The sequence below is a fragment of the Pungitius pungitius genome, chromosome 1 (assembly GCF_949316345.1).
Source record: "Pungitius pungitius chromosome 1, fPunPun2.1, whole genome shotgun sequence".
NCBI classification, from domain to species: Eukaryota; Metazoa; Chordata; class Actinopteri; order Perciformes; family Gasterosteidae; genus Pungitius; species Pungitius pungitius.
Genome location: NC_084900.1, coordinates 3,453,154 through 3,474,317, shown reverse-complemented (window position 1 = coordinate 3,474,317; position 21,164 = coordinate 3,453,154). Strand labels below are relative to the sequence as shown.

Sequence of the window (21,164 nt, the reverse complement as noted above, 5' to 3'; positions counted from 1 at the left end):
CGGCTGCATCAAAGTGTGCGTGTGTGTGTGTGTGTGTGTAACCTTCCATACAGTTACATAACGGAGTGGAGGATTTAATGTTTTCAAGCAAACAAAGTTTGCTGTTGTTTCCCAAACAACTGAATAGTATTTTGTGCGTTTAGTAGGCAGAATGCAGCACACCCTGTTTTACTGTATGGAGTAGTGGCATGCAGTACGTTAGTGTACGCATGGTTATTCATTCAAACCCCAAATTATCCATAATCAATTCAAATAAATGATTTTTTTTTTAAACCTACGGCTCCAAAAAACAGGGAATTCATCACCATAGAAAACCTGAACCAGAGAATCACAACCAGGAGGCGTCTCACCGAACACGCTCCGATTTCACCAAGAACTGTGTTCACGCTTGTGGTTCGGCTGGGTTTAATGTCAGTCAGTCTGTATTTCAGACATTTACACCAACATCCACGTTCCAAGGGAACAGAAACAATCAGTTAGTTACCCGGCAGGCTACATGAGCGGCTAATAATCAGGTTGTCAAAAGAGTGAACCAAATTTCAGACCGTTTCTTATTACGTTTGATTGTTTTTTCGGCCCAGAAGGATAAATCGAGGTCCATCTCCCTCAATTATGTGCCGAGAAAAAAACCCGTTAAACTATTAAAAACCCTCCTCTGCAGACGGGCGAGCAGAAGCGAGGGATCAACTGCTTTCGATTTCCGACGGAGGGGGTTCCTCGCAGACGCACGTCGTCAGGGGTTCAGCCGCTGCAACGGGCCCGCCCACCCGGGGGCCTCCTCGCCGCCCGTCTGACTCACACAAAGCTCCCCGTGTGACTCACTCAGGGCCCGGACCGCATTTAGCCCGCAAACGTCGTAAGAGAGGAAATGTACCAGCGGCGCGAGGGAAGAGGCGGCCGGTAACCAGGCGAGCAAATGGTACCAGAAAGACACAAATTTGGGACTCAAACACGAATCGATGGAGTGGAGTTTGGGTCTAGAAATAAGACTCGGTGTTTCCTGTTATCGGGTCTCAAGGGGAACCTCTAGCGTGGATTCAAGTCTTCGGGTCGCCCTTTGGAGTTGATTCGACTCGGATCCAAAAGGTCGAAATAGTGCGAGACGTCATGGTCGAAAAAAAAAAAGTCGTCTGACGTGAAAGTTCTCGGTAGAGCCGCTGGTGGGAGTGTGAACATTCTGGACCCCGAGGGCCCCTTTTACCGCTACAAACGGATCCAGGGAACGCATTAACGGCCAGAAACGACCTTGCTCCTCGGCGCGCCGAAAAGGGCGCTTGACATTTCAGGCCCAATCAAAGTGCAATCAGGGCAAAAGCACTTGAGCGAAGCCGCGGGCCGTTTACCCACTTTGTGCACGTTTCAAATTCATAATCACGGAACATCGCCGCGGCAACAACACTTGAACCGCGCGCCGTTACGGGATTAACGCAACGCGCTCTGCAGTCGTTGTTGAATTTTGTTCATTTGGGTTTTTTTCAGAGCGAATAACGTTAGTTTGTGTCCGTTTTATGAGCACGTGTCGGAGCCTGTTTATGCATTAGAGAGAGATTTGATGCGTTTGAGCGCGCAATGTTTTGTTTACGCCGCCATCAGCGAGTTCAATGCGGGCAGCCCTGTGAGTGCACGTAGCCCCGATGAGTGGCCTATTATTCTCTCTGACAATCTTATTAGCTGTTTTCTGTGTGTGTGTGTGTGTGGGGGGGGGGGGGGGGGGTCTCTTTCTCTTATGGTGCATTCATGTGAGAGAAACACAGCGATCACACCGGCTTGAATGCTTGAAATGTCACTCTAATTTTGTCTCAATTAGCGTTTATCAGAACATCAAAACACTTTGTATTCTAAATGTATTTCATTGCATACATTAAATATTTCCTGAGAAGTAGGTGATGAGAAACAAAAGCATTCATCCGCTTCTCAGATTCACACATTTAGCGCGACCTCTGCCGTGCGTGTGCAAACGAGCCTGACATTGCTAGCGTGCTAATGCTAACGAGCTGCGATCTTTTCAGCTTAATGGCCTCCTGACGTCTGCTGAGAAGCGCAAAGGCCCCCGTGGTGCAGCTGTGACGGAGGGGAGCCACACGTCGGACCCACGTCACCAAAGGCTGCGTTTGTTTTTCTGCGACCGTTGTTTGTCGCGGCGATGGCTCTGATTGTAACCACGGGAACAACAACAGCGACAGCAAAGACAGGCGAGGAAAAACCGAGCGGTCCGCAGGCAGCTGGTCCGCAGGCCGGCGCCATAATGACAGGCAGAGGCAGGGGGCGGGGGGGGGGGGGGCCTCATGATTGCTTCAATCACAGTCACATCAAACGCCCTGCTTTGCATTTTGTTTTTGTGCCCGCGAAACACCAATTTGTTCCCTCATTTGGCTGCGGAGGTAAATTCAAACGACTGATTGCAGGATGAAAAGTCTGGTTTCGGGTCTTTGGGGAAATAGCGAACCGTTTGGAATCAGAGTCCTTAATTGAGCAACCGTCTCTGTGCGTTATTTCCCCGCCGCCTATGACGACGAGTGCTTTGCTCCAATGTGCTGAATAATTCAAGTCGGTGCACATCAGAATAAATCTGCAGGGAAGAGACACAAAAAAAAAAAACGGGGGTCCAAGGGCAGATGAATTGTAATGGATCAAACTTTATTTGTCACATTCACAGTCCGTCATTACAAAGCTTTGGGGCCCGTAGCTCTGATTGTCATTAGCCATTTGATCCGAGCCCCATCACCCGCCCCGACATTCGCACCCAACCACGATAATGAGGGGCGGGGAGAAAAAGCCCGTCTCACAGATAAGTCCTTAGACAGAAGACGGAAACAGACGAGCAGATCAAAAGAGGCAATTTGGGGAAAATACAGTCAGAGAAATCATTGAGTACGTCGCCTTCCCCCCGAATGGCAATGAACCCGTCGATTTCACTTCCCCTGCGACATGAAGGCTCAGCAGAGACCCAAACGAACGTCCCTTGACACCACAAGAAAGAAGTTTATTTCTCAGCATATTCAAAGAAAAGAAAAGCCCAACAAGCTTCGCCGCGTTGAGGACGAAAAAAAAAAAAAGAAAAGAAAAGAAAGAAAAACACAGAGCAGCCGGGCGAACGACTTGTACAATCAGAACAGAGATTCACAGCCTCGGATGGGTCACAAATGAATAGTTCACGTAAAATAAAAATACATATTCTTCAGCTGGCTTCCCATTCTTTTGATGCACAAACGACTAAAGGAATGTGCTGAAAGTCCCTGAACTCAACCAGGAGATTAAAGAACAAGCGTTGTGCCAATGTGTCCCGGGATCCAAAGCGTCCAAAATTGAATCAATATAGACATTTTGAAACAAATTATCCTGTGAAAAAAAGGACTTCGGGTTCATTAGTGACAGACACATACGTAGTGTTTTATCCTTTTTTTCACAGCAGGTTGGAAGCAGTTCGGGACGTCAAGTCGCTGCCAAAATGTTTTCTTTCTACGTGTAGCAGCATAATTCAAACTCATCCAAATACATTTCGGCGGCAAACGGATTCAATGTCAAAAAGCCGTGTTTCATTCTGTATTCATCCTGCTGTCCACAAATCCCATGAAAGCAGAAGGGCCAACAACGAATCGCACACACACACACACGCATCATCATTACAGCAAAAAGGGACACTGTTGTATATTCTGAGTTCATCTTAAACACACGGCCCCGCTGCTAAACACACTCAGTGTGCCACCAAATGTGTATTCATACGCAGCTGGAAACAGTCCCACAACAAATGCCCTGTTTCTTCTGTTTGAGCAGCAGCTGCTAGAAGCTACAGGCCAGCTGTTCCAGGGAATGATTACACACACGTTTCTGTAGGGGTTGTTTTAAGATTCAAAGCACAAAACAATAGAAGCTGAAGCTGCGTTGCCACAGACAGGTTGGGTCAAATGGATTTCTCCTTTTGTGGGGTAAGAAAAAGAAAAAATAACAAAAGAAACAACTTTACACACATGTGAACACGTTTGGAAAAACCTGCAGAGCAACGAAGAAATCAGCTGCGGATAAGCACACTTTGAATTCAAAATTTTCACAGCCACTTAAATAAAACTGTTTATCCTTCACTCCTGTCTGATTTCCACTCTTTCTCATTCCTGTCAGAGCAGCTTCCGTGGTTTCCATAATTGTAACACACAGTGCGACGCACTCCAACCACAAAAGCTCTGCGTGGTTGAGCACTTAAGCATGGCCGAATGAAGAATTAATTTTTAAAAGCAACTACACTTGTCACAATGTGCGGTTTTTCAGAAGTGGTCTTTGCGTTATGTAAAACATGTATAAGAGTTCATTTTTTTATGCCGTCGCCACATGCATTGTTCCACCTGAGGTGGTGCGCTGAGCGTATGAAGGTCTTTACCCAGTGATTCATGAAAAGTCCCATTTCAAATACAGTGATGGGACTCTGTAAATCCTGATTATAAATAATACATAGATTTAATAACCCACATTATTTCCTTTTGTTGCCATGCCAACTTGCATGGCCCTGGGAAAAAAAAATACAGCATGAAGCAGAAAGAGCCTCCCGGCTCTCACACACACACACACACACACACACACACACACACACACACACACACACACACACAGAAATACACACAGACATCCTTCCCTCCGCCCACAGCTACTCAGCATTGTCCTGCTGATCACTGGAGGAATTAAATAACATGAATGACACATTTAATATGAGAAATGGGGACACTTTGAGATCACAGCGATCCCCCCGTAGTCGCTTCTTCCTGCTTGGTTCCCTCGCTGGTGCAAGGAGCGACTTTCATCTGCTTCTTGCATTCTTAATAAAAACGCCATGTAAACTAAGAACACTGTTCATGGCGGGGGGGGGGGCAATTAAATATTGAAATGAAGGCAACCCACAGCCCTCAAGTCTTTGTCCGGTCAATTCGTCATACCTTTTCGTTTGTGTTTCCAGTGTGTGCAATGCGGGGGTCGCTGGTGGCTCACTTGATTCATGCCTTTCGTGTATGTCGTGCGCCTGCTGATCTTATTGCGACAAGACAAAAAACCAAAACCACAAGTGAGGAAGAAAGTCTCTCGGCTGCAGGATGCGATCTCAGCTGGTGGGCCGAGGGAGACCCGAAATCAAAGGGTTGAAGACAACAAGATGTCGGTGCTGCTCTTTGGTAGCAGAGGGTGAGCAGCGGGGATGAAGGGTGGAGGAGGGGGGGGGGGAGAAAACCAGCGAGGTCAGATAGCAGAAGAGACGCAGGCTTGATGTGTGCGTTCAGACCTCTGTGTCAGTCAAACGCGAAAATGGTTGGCCAAACTGAGCATCCAGTTTTGAGACTTTTACTTTGCATGAGCAGAAGATGAAGGAGTGACGAAATGTGGATTGTGCTGTTTTGTTAATGGTCTGAGGTGATCTCAATGTCTGTCTGGCCTCTTAGAAGGCTCTTTGGACGCCTGACAGTCGATCTCTCTCTGTCATTATGTCTCTCTCAAAGACTCTCAAAGTGGCATATGTAAGAGAGAGAGAGAGAGGGCTGTAGAAATAGAATGAAAGCAAGTAACATGACACTATACCAGTGTGATACACACAAGGCCTACTCTGTGCCTCACAATAGTCCCCCGAAATTGCCACTTTCCTATTGAGTCCCGGGCGCACATAACAGATTTGCTTCAAAGCACCACTTTCACCTGAAACCCTCTCCCATCCGCAGTAGTCGGGCGTGCAGAGGCGTTCAATCAAGCCGAGTCCCGGCGTACATTTCTACCGCCCTTGTGTCTGCCAGCCCTGAAGAGACACCCCAACACCAGCCCTCCTCCCTGTTCCCTCATTTATTTTGATCCCAAACTTTGTATGGAAAGGATAGCAGGGACATTGATTAAAAAACAACCCAGGCTCTTTCCGTAGGACACCACCCAACGCCCACCCCCAAGAAACATGGACAATGCAGTCTTTTGGGCCCTCAGTTCATACTCCAATGTCTACTTTTGAGTCAGCGAGGCCTGGGTCTGTGAGGACTTTGGCCCTAACTTTGTGGTCCGACCTTGAGTTCCCGCAGCAGGCTTTGGCGTGGAGGTGGACCATGTCCCTGACGCGGGGCCGGGCGGCTTGCCGCGTTGCGCCTGAAGATGCCGAGGCATGGCCGTGCGTACGGGCTGTTGGAGGGGATGCAACTGCTGTGCAGGGCGGAGCTGGTAGCCCCGGCGGTAGCGCAGCGATTGGGTACGCAGGAGAACCCGCGTGTACTGGACTTCGGGCATGATGAGCTTGAGGCACAGCTCCTGGGCCTGGCTTGAGAAGCCGCGGCTGAGATTCACTGGGAGGTCGTAGCCCACAATGTCAACTTTGCCACTAGGCTGCCAGGGGCGGAGATCTTTATTTTTGATCTGCGCGGCCGACCGGAGGAGCGGCATCCGCCCGCCGAAGCAGCTCTTCATCAACCTCTCCTGGGCTCGCCGAAGGAGTTTCACCTCCCTCGCCACGCACCCTGGACCCAGCGCCGACAGCTGGCGCCACAAGGAGGCGTTGAAGTGGTTGTAGAGACGCGCATCCAAGGAGTTCCAGGCCCGGATCTTTGAGGGAAGGCCCGGCGTCAGGCTCCTCTTTGAGCTCGGCGTCCGCATGTTGAGTTTCACATACAGGATGTCATCCAGGTCCCAAGAGAGGAGATGGCGGAGGAGAACCAGCGACTCGTCAAAGTACTCGGCAATCATCACCAGGGAGAAAACCCTGTCGACCTCGGCCAGAAAGCCCCGCGCGTACGCCACGTCCGTCGCCGGGCGGTCCTTGTCTCCGCCCAGGTCGAAGGTCAAAGTGTTGCGGGCGTACATGGAGTCTTTCTCATCGGGTCGGTAGTAGCGCCACGGCTCCTCCAAGAAAGCCTCCAAGGAGCCGTTGGGGACCCTCTTGAAGCTCTGGCAGTACTGGTTGTAGTAACTGAACAAGGACTCAAACATGGAGGCCGGCTCTCTCAGGATTGTGATGTAAATGGTGTCGTTGGGCATCAGGCGCTGCATCTCCGCCTTGTTGAAGCGCATGTGGCTGGTCACGATGTTCGGCGGCAGCGTGTGCGGGTGGACAAAGTGGGAAGTGAAGGAGCGCGGGTAGCAGAACTGGTGACTGCAGGCCTGCACGGGCAGCGCCACCGTGAGGTTGTTGCACTCGGCGAAGCGGAACAGCAGGTTCTGCATGGTGGTGCTGGCCGTTTTGTGGGTCTTGAGGAAGGCCACGTTGGTGTGCTTCGGTTTCAGGCCGGGCGCAGGGTGGGACCGGAGGGCGGGGCAGCCCAGGTGGAAGGCCTCCATGGTCCTGGGCAAAAGAGAAAAGGGAAAATGCATTAGTTTATTTCAAACTCCATTAGCGCCAGAAAAAAAAAAGAGGGAGCAGCTACTCCAAATAATTTGGTGAGATTGGACATAATTGAACAGGCACTAGACAGATAATGGAAGAGACTGGGGTGTAGGACGGGGCTGAGGGACATCGGTGAAGCAGACATCAGAGCACACGTGGGGAATTGAAATGAGCGGGCAGAGAAAGGAGGGCAGACGTAGGATGAAAGCCACTAGAGGACGGAGGATCAGAAGGTTAACAATAATTATGAGGTGTGTTTGTACTGCATATATATGGCCGGGTGATAAATCAATATTTTAATTCATTGACTTTCAGTGAACTCGCAGTGGGTAGATGGGAACTTTTAGATCCGTTTTTTTCATTTCTTACCGCTCCTTACTGTGAATGTATTGTTAAGGGAAATATGTCCGTATCATCATGATAATGATTTCAGTCCTCCCCCGCACTAGTACTTGCCATTTTCTGCATCAGCACCGTGATGTTAAAAAAAATATAAAACAAGTCACTCTAGGGCCTGACATGAACTCAATTATGTGCATCTCATAACTTCCAATTTGCATCCGAAGTATCATTTTTCAATTCTGATAAAAAAAGGGGCTAAAAATAATAATTATACGGGCAAAATAGCAGAAAAGTTTTTGCACACACTGCGAATACTCGGCAGAATTACAACTCACTTTTAAAAGTGACGAAAAAAATGTTAAAATTAAAGACGAGAGGCAGAACAATGTGGAAAGGTTTCATGAGCAAAAATGTTTTTTTAAAAAGGGAAAAGAATTCAAGGCTGTCAAAGATCTACCATCCCTGTGCTTTCATAGTTGGACCACTCCTCCGTCCACCACACCATCTCCATCCAGAGTCTCCATGTCTATAACCAGCTGCTCCCGCAAAATGAATTTGACTCAAAGACGGACGTCTTCACAGTAATTAGACACCGGCAGGGCGCTGTGTGTGTGTGTGTGTGTGTGTACCGGTCCTTTCAATCACTCACCAGCTCAAGTGGCCCCCGTGGTGCAGCAGGAGACTGACCGTGCTGATGGCGACGAAGACCAGGAATATCTTCTTCTGCGACATCTTTCCTCGCTTCACTGGGCCTGCGGGGTGGGGGGGGGGGGGGGCAGAGGAACAGAGCCAGAGTGAGACGGAGAGCCTACGGGGGGTGAAAGGTCGAAGCCGTTGGAGGAGCAGGTGGAGGAGCAGGTCCAACGAGAGCGAGGGGGCGAAGGCGACGGCGACGAGGGAATTGAGGGGAAATTCAGTGAAACTCAGTGAAGGGGATCCATTAGCGGCGTTGGGGCTGCGTCGCTGCGTAATGGCACGGAGAGCGATGGCTTCATCGCTCTGTTACACAGCTGTGAGAGTCGGCTCAAACGGGACAGGTGGCCTCGCGCAATTAGGTCCCGCCGGGAACCAGACGTGTGTGTGTGTGTGTAAAAAAGAATGAAACGCATAGAAGAAGAAAAAACAGTGCTCTCGACCCGCCCCCCCCCCCCCCCCCCCCCCACAAAAAAAAGAACGACATCACGACAGCGATGGAACCCGGGAAGGAGTCCAAGGCTCTCTGGACGGCATCTCCCTTGCACGACAATGGCCAACGTCCCTCTCCTTGATTACACTGATTACCCACACACACACACACACACACACACACGAGCATGGCGGAGGAGCGCGAGCGCATCAATTTGAAGCCCGCGGCGGTGTCAGCGCCACCCAGTCAAGGCAATGGAGTCGTTAGGGGGACTGCTGCACATTTTGGTAAAAGATTCAAACCAGCGTTAAAAATCCGCCCAACGAGAGCAGAGATTCACTCAAAGACGAGGCATTTAGTTTCCTTAGGAAAGGATTGTTTTTAAATCATGATCTAATCCGTTATCTTTTGTTCTGTTAAACTCCTCCCCCCCAAAAAAGAAGAAGAAAACAGTCGTTTTGCCTAAAATGAAACGTCTCGTTTTCCAAATATTGATCTCATGGCCCACGGGTAGTTTGGTGGCTCGGGCTCAGTGCACAAAGCGGATCATCCTTCAATCTCAAAGTTGGCAGTTTGATCCTGTTTGATGGGTCAAGTGCAGAGATCAAACTTCCCCGATGCAAATTGCATGTGACGATAAAAGAATATATATCTTTTTTATTTGACGAAGCAGTGACTGGTTTATCTGGACCCAATGGACCCAAACCTCCTTATCAGCACAACGCTCTCTATAACCCTCACCCTGCTGTGCCAGATGCAAAAGCTCGTGAACATGCACGAGACGGGACATCATTCCATGCGTCTAAATACACAAATATACCAAAATACGTCTCTGGGATATTAATTAAGCGTTTGGCAAAAATTGAACAGCTGACCGGATGGACCACAGCTCGCAGCTTTGGGTCCACGTCGCCGAAAGAGGGACGCAAAGACCAAGCGGTTTGCAGAATGTAGCCGGGTAGAATCCACCAATCACGTCGATTTGACGGTCCGAAACGTGACGATTTGAGAAGCTCTGTTTTGGTATTGTTTCTTATCAAGTCACCGGGCAATCCATAGCAATAATGAGTCTTTTGTGTCATTCGTTCGGGCCTAGAAAGCAGGGAGCTCAAGATGTATTTAAGAGGGCGATGCAACCAGTTGCCCATCACGTTTGAAATGATTTCAATCTCGGTGCCGGGAAAAAGTTCACACAGGAAAAGCCCAGTTAGTCTCTAAGTGCCGGGCTTAGTTGTTGTTTCCTGCGTTCTGCCTGGAGCACACGTGGGCTTTTAGAGACGCCACGCCGATCAGCGCAAAACAACACTTCAGCTGCACTTTTAAGGTTCGAGAGAAGTCTCCCTCGTGCTCTTTTTCAAAAATAAAATGTCCTTTTTTTTTCTTCTTCTAAAAGCCCTGTTGCCTCCCTCCTTGACATTGTTCTGGTTTTGTCTGAACAAAAAGCCTCGGGTAGACGGCCATGCTCGTGTTTTTCCTCCCTTCAGATGAAGCCAGCTGTGTCTCGCACGGCCCGAGGAGAAAGACCTCAGGCGACTCGGGAAGTGGTGAATACGTTTTAATGTTTAATGTCTGTTTCTGTCTTTCTGTCTCATTTCACTTTGTAGCCATAGTCTACCTGTAAATAAGGGCTTTGGAATGAGATCATCTAAGAATAAACATGTTCAACAGGTCCCCGAGTAAATCACGTGAAATGCTCATGAATTAAAGCACTTGCACGAAGCGGAACTTTTTCATCACGGCCCTAAGAAATGTCACCTGCTCCAGGGGGGGGTCATTCCCCCCCCACCCCCCCCATGCGCACGTGAAGCTGTCACGGCGGTACCCGGTAAGCACAGATTGGGAGAGCAGCGGGACGCAGTGAAATCCTTGTGCTGACAGGAGCTGGTTGTGTGTGTGTGTGTGTGTGTGTGCAGGTGGATCATGTGTCACAGACAGTTAATAAGAAAGGGATTGAAGGGGCTTTCAGCGGCCTCCCTCCCCCCTTCACACCCCCCCGGTCTGCAGCCTCGTCCTCCCCTCCTGACGCTACGGGCCTCTCTGATGAAAAGGTGCCGACGGGGTTTCTCCCGCGACGCCACGCTGGGGCCCTCAGCGAAAAGGACGCACACCTGAGCGGGGCCCCGTCAGCGGACGGAGGAGATGGACCTGGCGCTCCGTCTTCTCTGGGTCTTGATCTCATGGTGGAGGGAGGGGTAAATCCCATGCTGGGAAGGATTCCGACACGCGGCGCCAAGGCAAAGAAGCAACAACCAATCGGTTAACGCCGACCTCAGACTGGATTATTCACTGCTTCCAGGTGGAGTTTAAATTTCTAAACATGAATCCCCCTGTTCTTTTTAATCATGTAACGTATTGATTTAGATTTTGGTGACTGCTTGCAAGACCTGATGTGAATTCGGATGGAGGACGTGTGAAGGAATCATTCTCACACCTCAGGTTCCCCTCTGCATTTATTCTCCTCTCGCCTCCATCCCTCCCAGAGGTCGTCTTCTTCTTCTTCTTCTTCTTCTTCTTCTCCTTTTCTCACGTCACCGCCGCTGCCACCGCGTGAAAACACCTCCAAAAGAAAACGCCCGGCGGTGTGAATCAACGGAAAGGCGTTTTAAAAAGAGTTTAGTCTGTGTGTCACGGTGGCTCCGAGGAGACAAGTTCCACTCAAAGACATTAAATACACAACCAGTGGAGACACACACACACACACACACACACAGGGATGAATCTTACGAGCGTATGAAGGTAGCTCTGTGCCGTCATCTGTAACTGAGCTCACGTGATGATGACCTTTGACCTCTCCACGGGGGGGGGGTTGGTGGGGAGGCTTTTAGGCCTAAGATGCACCATCTGACACCACGCGAAGCGACTCAGAAGGGGGTCCGTTAGCATTGGCGCTGCAGCGTTGTGAGGGATGCTAGCTCACGTGGATCTGGGGGTAAACGGGACGTGTGAGCTAACAATGTGGAGGGTGGGAAGCGAAGGTTAAAGGGGCAGTTCGCACAAAACCAGTCCTACTACTGCCGCCGTGGCGAGGCATCATCACTCCAATACGAATTACTGCAGAGAGAGAGTAGAACCAGTTTACCTGGATCCAACCCTTCCCATGATGCAACATTAAAGACGTGAAAAGTGAGCTGGAGCTTTCCAAAGCCTTCCTCGTCAAAGAGAAGACGTCAGACGTGCCTTCCCAGGAGCACCAACCGATCTGACATCTCACGTCAAGCCACGGGTCGAGCAGAGCCACGTGTGCCACTGTGGGTCTCCGCCGTGGTTACAGGAACCAGGTGAACACACCGCGTCGGAGCGAGGCGAAGCGAGAGGTTCACAAGCCCCGGGAAAAAAAATAAAAGAAAGAAAAGAAGAAGAAGCCGGCAGCAACTGGACGGCGGAGGCGCCGCTGCCGCGAGCAGCTGCCCGAGGTTCAGCTGCCGAGGTTCAGCCCCGGCAGCTGAACCTCGGGCAGCTGCTCACGTGCCACAGCGCGAGGACAAAGAGGTTCTTAATGGCGGGAGGGATGACTCAGGAGTGGAAGGCTTCTTTTTTTTTTTTTCCTAAACTGTGAAACACATGCTACTGTTGGGGGGGGGGGGCAGTGAATGAAAGAAGGGTTTTAAGTTTTAAGAAAATCCTCAAGGGCTGTTCCAGGAAAATCTGTCCCACTTCCGGGGAGGCTGTTGGCTTACGTCTCCGAGAGGCTTCACGCGTCACAGAAACACTGGCATCCTTTTCTCGTTCCTTTCGCCTCTGCAGCACAAAGGAGGCCTCGAGCCACAATGTGACTGTTTCCACCGGGTTGCTTGCTCGTCATATCGTGCGTTAAGCGGCGTTTAAGACACCGGTCAAAACGCACCTTTTTTACGTCTGCTTTTGGTGTGTAATTGATGCCGTGTTTTTATATGATTTATATGTTTTGAAAAGCGCTACATTGCTAAAATGTATTATTATTATTATTATTATCATCATTATTACGACTCGAAGGTGAAACCCGGCGTGATTCAAACGCGCTCTTATTTTGTCGGAGCAGCTTCCTGTGCAAAGACTCATTCTCTTATCGCTTCCTCCTGTCCTCATTATATTGTTCTGAACCGCACCTTCCCTCCGGACTTCCCCCCCCACCAGGCCTCCATTTTCACTGTATAGGTCGTCGGTGCTCTGTGGCCCAGTGTCCCCAGGGTGCTTTTCAAGCATCCACCCTGCTGCTAGAGACGTCCGGGACAAAAAAAGGAAGCAAACTTGAACATGTTGTGTGTGTGTCTGTGTGTGTGTGTGTGTGTGTGTGTGTGTGTTTGAGAGAGCACGTCTGGATCATTACTCGTCTGCAGGGTAGACTCCCTGCAGACCCTCAGATACCGGCATTATCTCGCCCTAAACGACCCCCCAGAGAGGAGGCGGAGGACAGAGGACGGAGGATGGGGAGGGGGGGAAGAGAGGCAGAACGGGGGGGGGAGAAAGAGGAGATGTTGACGGAAGACGAGCGAGGGAACAAGAGGCCGCGGAGAGGTGACGTGAAAGATCTGGCCTCGTGCCGCCGATGCTGATGCTTTGTTGGGGAGAGCGACGGAGGGGGGGGGGGGGGGGGGGGCGCGTCTTCCCATGTGCGTCTCTCTGTGCACAAACGCACAAAACCCACTGCCCCCCCCCCCCCCCTCCCCTGTCTGCAGCTTGATACAGAGCTTGTTCTGGGTGTTGCATCGGCCACATTTTTGTGATCACGCGTGACGGACAACGTCTCCGCCCTGAAAGCAACAGCAACAGATCAATTCACTCGCTACCACCAATAAGCACTCGACACATTTATGCCAAATTTCTTGGTCTTTAAGTTTAAATGAAAACGATGATGTCGCCGCAGGGCGTCGGGGGCTCGCCCTCTGAGGGGATTGAATATCTGCAGCCTATTTCAAGGTTGTTCGGGGATATTTCACCCAAGACAAAACGCTCCATGAGGATTGTTGGGAACCACTTGAGATGTGACACAAGTCTGGGGTGGTCGGCCCCGAAAGGCAAGGCAGGTCTTTGCATTTACTCGTTTAGATCCGTATGGGGACAATGAGCAAGTGAATGCACGTTAAAGAAGTTCCAGCCCCCTTTTCTGTGTGAGGCTCTCGCTGTTACATCTTTAAACAATTTTTCATTTTTAAGGTTTCTTCATTAGAAGGCGAAGGCCCTCTTTCTTTTTCTTTTTTCGCCTCTGGGCCCTTCACTGAGAAAAGATTTCTCAGTTAGCACATGAAGTGCGAGCCCCCTCTGAAGTGGCAGAAAAACACTCCAAATGCCACATTAGAAGCCGCCGTTAATAAACTTCTCTGATGCCGATGGACCTTCAGCAGCAACAAGGGCAATTATCTAAAAGAAGAAGTTTTCCTTGATGGCATGAAGTCCTCGCCGCCCCGGCATCATCATCATCGGTGAAGGCCCTCCAGATGTCGGGCCCTCGGGTACTTGGTGACAGCAGAGGGGGGGGGGGGGGGGGGGCAAAAAAGGTCCCAAGACCTGCGTTAAGGCAGCGAAACAAGACGCAGAAGACAAAGGTCCGACCCCGTCGACCCCCTTGAGGCTGACCTCTAACCCCCGGGCGGGTTTACGCGTGCACCGCCGCATTTCCAGCCGCCGGCGAAGGCTAATGAGCCGATAAGCCCCCCACCGCCTTCCTCCACACCCCCCCCCCCCACCACTCCGCAAGATCAATTCACACCAAGCCGATGTAAACGCGTCTCTGGTCGCGGAAATCACGCTGGAGGAGGCGGCGTCCTTGTTTGTGGCCCAATTATGATCGGGTCAAAGGGGCTTTAATTGGCGCTCTGCTGATTATCGTCGAGTCGGTGGAGGGGGGGACCTTCAGTCCGCGGTGATAATTAGGAAATTAAAAAGCAAATACCACGTGATTTTGTTTACAGTTCTTTCTATCGTGGGACTTAAAATGAACCGATGGGGGTTTTCATCTTTTGATGTTTCACTGTGTGGCTTTCAAAGGTTAACTGCTAGAACGAAGACCATGTTTTTCCGATTCCTCGCCCTCGTCCACAGAGCGCCTGTGTCGGGGGGGGGAGGGGGGGCGGGGGGGGCGGCCGACCTCTCGCAACACGGAGCCCGGGATCTGAATTATTCACCACGATGGAATGATGAACACGCTGTTCTCACCGGTTCCCCTCATCCTAAAAACGTCTAAAGCAGATGGCGCGGCGCCCGAGGCCCGAGGAGCGAAGAGGGAGGCGAGAACGGGGAAAAGATTAAAGGAAACATACACGTCCAAGTCAAAGTGATTCATTCATTGTGTCTGAGATGGATTCAAAAGTGATACAAACTGCAAAGGCAATGTGGTTTGAGAGGAGTTAGCTCAATTGGCTGATTCATAAATTAAAAGCCTAACCGCGATTCAGATGGTTTCTCTTTTATTTGTGTATTAAGAGTGGGGTTTTTTTTTTTTTTTTTTTTTTAAAGATATAAGATAAGATGGGATAATCCTTATTAGTCCCACAGCGGGAACATTTGCAAGATTACAGCTGCTGAGTGGTCACAAGTAGATAGAAAAAAAAGGGTCCAAAAAATATATAATATAATGAATTACATAAGTAATCTCACAGTATTCTGTGTGCTGCTGCAAGGAACAACTTTTTTAAGCAATGGACCATTTGGTGGATCCTCTTTGCGGGGCACTTTGAGGGATAACACTTGTTTTTTTTGTTATTTTAGGGTCACGCTGTAATTTGGGTTAGGTCAAGCTTAGCCCTGTTTGAGCGCTGATACCACAAGCCGATGATTTAACACACCAGAAGAAGATGAACAGTACGCACTGGATTTATCTGAAAAACGTTAAAAGAACGTCTCCATTGCCGACCATGTAGATAAAGTGCACGTGCATAAAGTTACACACACACACACACTCTCTCTTGTCTCCAGCATTAAACGGAGGCTTTTTACACACTCGTTAATTGGGGGAAAACTCGTCGTTTCAGGGTGAAAACAAAGCCAAAAACGTAGCGGGGGCCACTCTGCTCTGCGAGGCAGACTCACAGCACTGAGGTGACGTCATCAAAAGACGGGAAAAGCCCGGTTTGTGGTGGAGTCCCCCCGTCGTTTACTCGACTTCGCCCCCGAAGAGGAGGCAGCGCTGCATCTGCGTTCGACAGGGCGCTGAAAAGTGAGCCCGACTTGGGGGGTGTCCGGTTTCCGGGTTATTTTTGCGCGCCCCCCGGGCTTCTATGGATGACGTATTGAGTGGCTGGCGGGCCGACACAGTGTGTCCTTCCCCCGCCGGGGCCTTCTACCGGGACCCTTCTCTCCTACCAGCGGGGGGGCTTGTGTTTGTCCGCGGGGGGCGGGACAAAGTCGGAGCCACTGAGAAAGATTTGCGAAGCGTTAATGTTTAAATGGATGCCAGAAATCAGCGGAAATGACCTCATGGCATCGACTGTTATGTAAAGAACTGGGAATAAGTGGGATGTTCCTAAATTGAATTCCCAAAATGTACTGAAAAGATGCTTGAAAAGCTCGTTAAAGTATCATGCACGCAGGGAACCGGGGGGGGGGTTTCACAGCGAGTCCGTGCATGCAGGCTTTGGTTTATGGAAACGCCAAAAGGTCAGACGATCACAGTCTTAAAATAATCACGGCGGAGCTTTGGATTTGGTCCGTTCACCCCGGACGACTCAAACTTTCAGCCCTAATGTTCTAGATATTAATAATAAATGGTGCGTCTCGTGTTTCGTTACGTCCAGATACTGGACTTTGCTCACGTAATCTTCCTGGCCGGCCCGTTTTAATCCCGCGGAGGGGGGGGGGGGGGGGGTCCGCTGGCATCTGGCTGTCGGACAGCTACAAGTAGATGAAAACCTTCGCGCCAAGGGCAGCTCCCCTGGAGCCGAGCCCGGACCCCGAACGACCCCCCCCCCCATCTGTCTCCATCCGGGCAGAACCTCGGCCCGATAACGGCCTTTCTTTCGTGACTCATATTGAGCTTCACACGCTGCTTCTAATCTCACACGTCAAATTTTTGATTTTTTAAACGCGAGTGTGGGGGGGGGAGGAGGAGGAGGAAAGGGGAGGAGGAAAGGGAGGGGGGGTTGCAGGCCGGTCAGGGTCAAACCAATAGGTTTGTTAACATGGAGCATTAATCTCACTTGGCCCCACATCCACACATAAGTAAGTGGAAACACACACACACACACGCTGGCGTTCCCTCAGTTCTCTGCGGCGAGGCCAGATGCCCGCCAGTAAATTTTTAATCGCGAGCTCTCTGATCACTCAGGTCTGATCTTAAACAACCTGCTCTCACAAGGACCTCTGTGCCGTTTGCGGGTTGCTGGTTAGTTTCGTTTTTACTCCTGTGTGGACAACCCTGACCCACAAATCCTAAAACCCTAACACCCTGACCCTAACAACAATGGCCGCCGCTCCTCAAGAGGTCAGCGGAGATGCTGCTGAATATCCGAACTGGAGGGTAGCTTTAAATTGGGGGGGGGGGGGGGAAGAAAAGAGAACTTAAGGACAGATGTGTTCGCTCTTCAGCATTTGACAGACGTTCCAACCAATCACAGTCTCCAGTGACCACTTCTCGGAGCGTTGCTGAGTCGCCCACGACCCGGCTGGGTCGAGTGTGTTTGACCCTGAGTCAACCAGCGGAAGGTTTGATCATCAATTATGTCGCATTCAATGACCTCATCCTGAGATGGACGTCTTGATCTTTCATCATCACGCCGACACGTCTTTCCGCTGGATTCCACTGGACCCAGACTGGGACGAATGGAGGGATTTATGGGACATACCAACATTCTGAGTCCTTTTCTCTCTCTCTCTCTTTTTTTTTTCTTCTTCTCCTCCCGGGAAGCTGCCCCGTTTTGGTTCGGGGCCCGAAGGGTCTTAGGGGGGGGGGGGGGCGCGGCGCTGTCCACGTTGTGTAAATAAACTCCCTCCCTTTAGAGGGCCGACCCCTGGTCTCCAAAGGCTCTTCCGATGAGGTTTAACACAACGACGCAGTGAATCTTACTCAGCACTTTATCTCATTGACATTTTCCCAGACGCTTTGTGTGTGTGTGTGTGCTTGTGTGTGTGCTTGTGTGTGTGCTTGTGTGTGTCTTTATGTACCGGAGGTGTGTTACTGTTCTACCCCCTCCCTCCACCATCTTTCATTCCATTGTCGTCCCCTGTGCATCGCTATTGTCCAAACAGAGCACACATTCATCACTCGGCCTTGCGCATTTCTTGAGGACAGGCCAGGTGGTGGTGGTGGTGGGGGGGGGGGGGCTTTTCAGGCCTGTGCTCGTAAATGACCTGCCGCAGAAAGGGATGTATTGAGTCACCTCCCCTCCCTTCTCCTTACCAAGGATTACTGAGGTGATCTGTTCGCCCATCACCTGTGTGTGTGTGTGTGTGTGTGTGCCCCCTGCTGATTGGTCCACCACAGCGGACAGTCCACAGCTCGCCATCACATCGCCTCTCTTTGCAGGACCAACCGTGCAAAAACACAAATAACGACGATACTCTGATTACAGTGAGACGAAACAGGGAATAAATGGAGGCTGCGGAAGAAGCAAGTTGCCATGTGGGTGGAGGAAGAACCCCTCCCCTGTTGCTCTTCCTGGCATTAATGGGTTTTTGTTGTGTGGGGGGGGGGGTATCCTAATCAAAACCGTGTTGGAGCTCTTCATCATCAATGCTGCTGGACTTTAAATCCAAACCTGAATGACATATTGACCACAAATCTAATTGATTTTGTTACACCAAACGGGGCAAATGGAAAAAGAAAAACAAAACTTCAGCCAAATTGCATCCAACGCGAAAGCAATCAACTAATGGAACACATGTTGTGTGTGGGACACATTGAGCACACATGGAGGCACCGGGTTCACTGCATCCACACACGAACACGTTGAAACGAGACTTCACGCTGACAACGTTCGCTCTGGCGATATCAAGCAATCCCACTAATAATCTGGTGTGTCTGAATGAACGGGAGGAATCAATCATCCAGAGCAGCCCCCGGGGCGCTCAAGGAGTCGATCACGATAACGACCCCCCCAGCCTCATCGTCCTCATTAAGACGCACACGCCGGTAACGGGACACACGCTAAAAAACAAAATCTCCACAGAAGGTCTCACAACGCGAAATGTGGGTCAGATCAGATTAGATTTTTTTTTGGGAGGGGGGGGGGGGGGGGGTGCATGCTGGGTTAGATCACTCCGCCGGCATGGCATCGCCAAACGGCACACATGTCGGGTGCCGCCGATGCGTTCTCCCGGAGACAAAGTGGGACCCGCTCGCTCGTATCACCGAGCGAGGGGGGGGGGGGCAGGGGGTCTTCCGGTGCGTAACGGAGACGAGACAGAAACACGCGAATAAAGAAGCGATTCAAAACAGGACCCCCCCCCCCTCCTCCTCCAGCAGACACGTCTCCTACCGGCGGGCTAGTGGGGGGGGGGGGGGCTGGACGCGCGCTCACTCACCTTTGTCATCTCGGGCGCGGGGACGTGATGTGACGGGTCGCGTCGGTTCTTTTCTCTCTCTCTCCCCCCCCCCCTTTAGTGTCGCGGACAGCTGACCGCCCCCGCGTTCCTCCTCTTGTCCCCTTGGTTCTCCCCTTCTCCGTTCGGGTGTGATCACTGTGGTCCGGGGGTCCTCCTCATCCTCCTCTCCCGCATCGGGCTGCTGTTCGCGTGGCGCAGTCTGTGAAGCAGCGGGTCCGCTGTCTGTGTCTCATCAGAGGCTCCTTGCGACTCCTTTCAGAGTCACCCCCCCCCCCCCCCTAACCACCCCTCTCTCTCCTCCCTCTCTCTCTCTCCTCCCTCCCTCTCTCTCTCTCTCTCACACACAGCACACGTGCACGCTGACGTGCATGAACAATCCTGCCCATTCTTCTCCTCGCACCCTTAACTGTATTGACTTTTAGCATAAAACGCATCTGTCATGCAAATAAAGCTAATTTGAATGTGAACTGCAACTTGATAGCTGGGGATTTAAATGTAAAGCAGTCCAGGGGCTCCTCTACTTATTAGTGGGCCTGGGGCAAATCGAGGAAAGAGCCCCCCTACCACCCAGCACCGACTCATGCATTATTGTCCTTCTTTTCCCTGCGGGGAATGTTATTGTTATTCCAGAGGATGCTCATTGTGATGCATGCAGGCCTTTATCTCCGCTCCCTGCACCAAAGGTCCCCTAAAGGTGCGAAAAGAAGGCGAGGAGCCATTTGCTTGAATCACCCGAGCTCCACGTGGGCTGAAAAAAAATCCTCCAAAATTCGGAGGAAACCGGCCATGCAGCAAAAAAGGTAAGCCCTCCTTCGCCTTACGTCTCCACCCAAAACCGCACGGATACCACCAGCTTCTCTGCTGCTGTCATGGTAACCAAGAGAGCCGATGGTCAGCGGGTTGAAAAGTGTTCTTTCTGGGGCCGAGCGGACCCGATACGAGTCGGGGTGCCTTCGGCCCCCTTTGGTTGTTGGGCAATACTTAATTATTATTTTTTTTGACGCTCACACTCAGTCTGCGACAGTTGGGGTCAAAAACTGTGACCGTGCATCTCATTAAAAAACAATTTCTGCTGGAATAATATGAGCCACTCATCTACATTTATATTGCCCCCCTTTATTTGCCTTTCTTTCCTTAAAGCGAGCTGCTGCGACTCGACGGGCGTTTTTTAAAACACGCCGTTGCACTTAGTTGGGGTGTTTATTATCATATTTTTCTTGCACAGTTCCAGTGGAGACGCCTAATGAGGCACAACTTAAAAGACAATTCATTGCCGGTGACCTTTTTTTTTTTGTTGCTTTCACGTCCAATTAAATCCTAGCTTTTGATGTTGCGTTAGTTCCCTTCTGTAATTAGATGTTTGTTCCTGCGGGAGACACATGGTGGATCCACGGTTTGTTGGAGCGATGACGGGGACTCTGGACCATTAGTCCGGGGCGAGGAACAGGAGGCGCTGATTGGACAACGCCGTCTCTCCCCATCGATCCTGTGTGGGACGAGCTGCAGAGTTTGTCCACAGCTCGTTAAACATCCCAGTGGCATCGTAGTTTATTGTTTTTCTTTGTGGGTCAGCAATAACGCGTCACCCCACTGTGCTGAGTGGCCGATATTAGTTTCAGAGGCTTTATGGTCTGATTAACTGGATTTTGTTGGTTTCCTCTCTCGCTTTGTGGCCTAAAATTGATTTAAGGGACGTATTTTTGGGACGTAGTTTTTAATGAGCTCCGAAACGCATACGATGCTAAGATGCAACTCTGTATAATTAACCTTTATTGACTTTATCCCCACAGCAATCAGGCATAACTGACTTGATAGAAGGTGTATAGAAGCCACTAATGAACTGTGCTTCAGCTTTGTGTCTCACCCTGAAGCCTCATTATCCTTTAAGCCGTGTTTTGTCATCATGTTGTGTCA

General features: G+C 50.5%; 1 protein-coding gene across 1 annotated transcript; it reads right to left on the bottom strand.

The window, feature by feature from the left end:
• Positions 1–2,616: 2,616 nt before the first annotated feature.
• On the bottom strand, positions 2,617–19,507 carry gal3st3 (galactose-3-O-sulfotransferase 3). The gene is made up of 3 exons (XM_037480844.2): positions 19,230–19,507; positions 8,319–8,421; positions 2,617–7,285 (listed from the first exon to the last, which is right to left on the bottom strand). The coding sequence occupies exons 2-3, from the start codon at positions 8,399–8,401 to the stop codon at positions 5,959–5,961; spliced, it is 1,410 nt and encodes a 469-aa protein (XP_037336741.1). The 5' UTR covers positions 8,402–8,421; positions 19,230–19,507; the 3' UTR covers positions 2,617–5,958.
• Positions 19,508–21,164: the final 1,657 nt, after the last annotated feature.

Bases quoted from the DNA above. Each gene is read 5' to 3' on its own strand.
- gal3st3 (XM_037480844.2), bottom strand. From the start codon at position 8,401: ATGTCGCAGAAGAAGATATTCCTGGTCTTCGTCGCCATCAGCACGGTC. The intron at 7,286-8,318 runs GTGAGTGATTGA...TCTTTTGCCCAG, and splicing joins CACGGGGGCCACTTGAGCTG to GACCATGGAGGCCTTCCACC.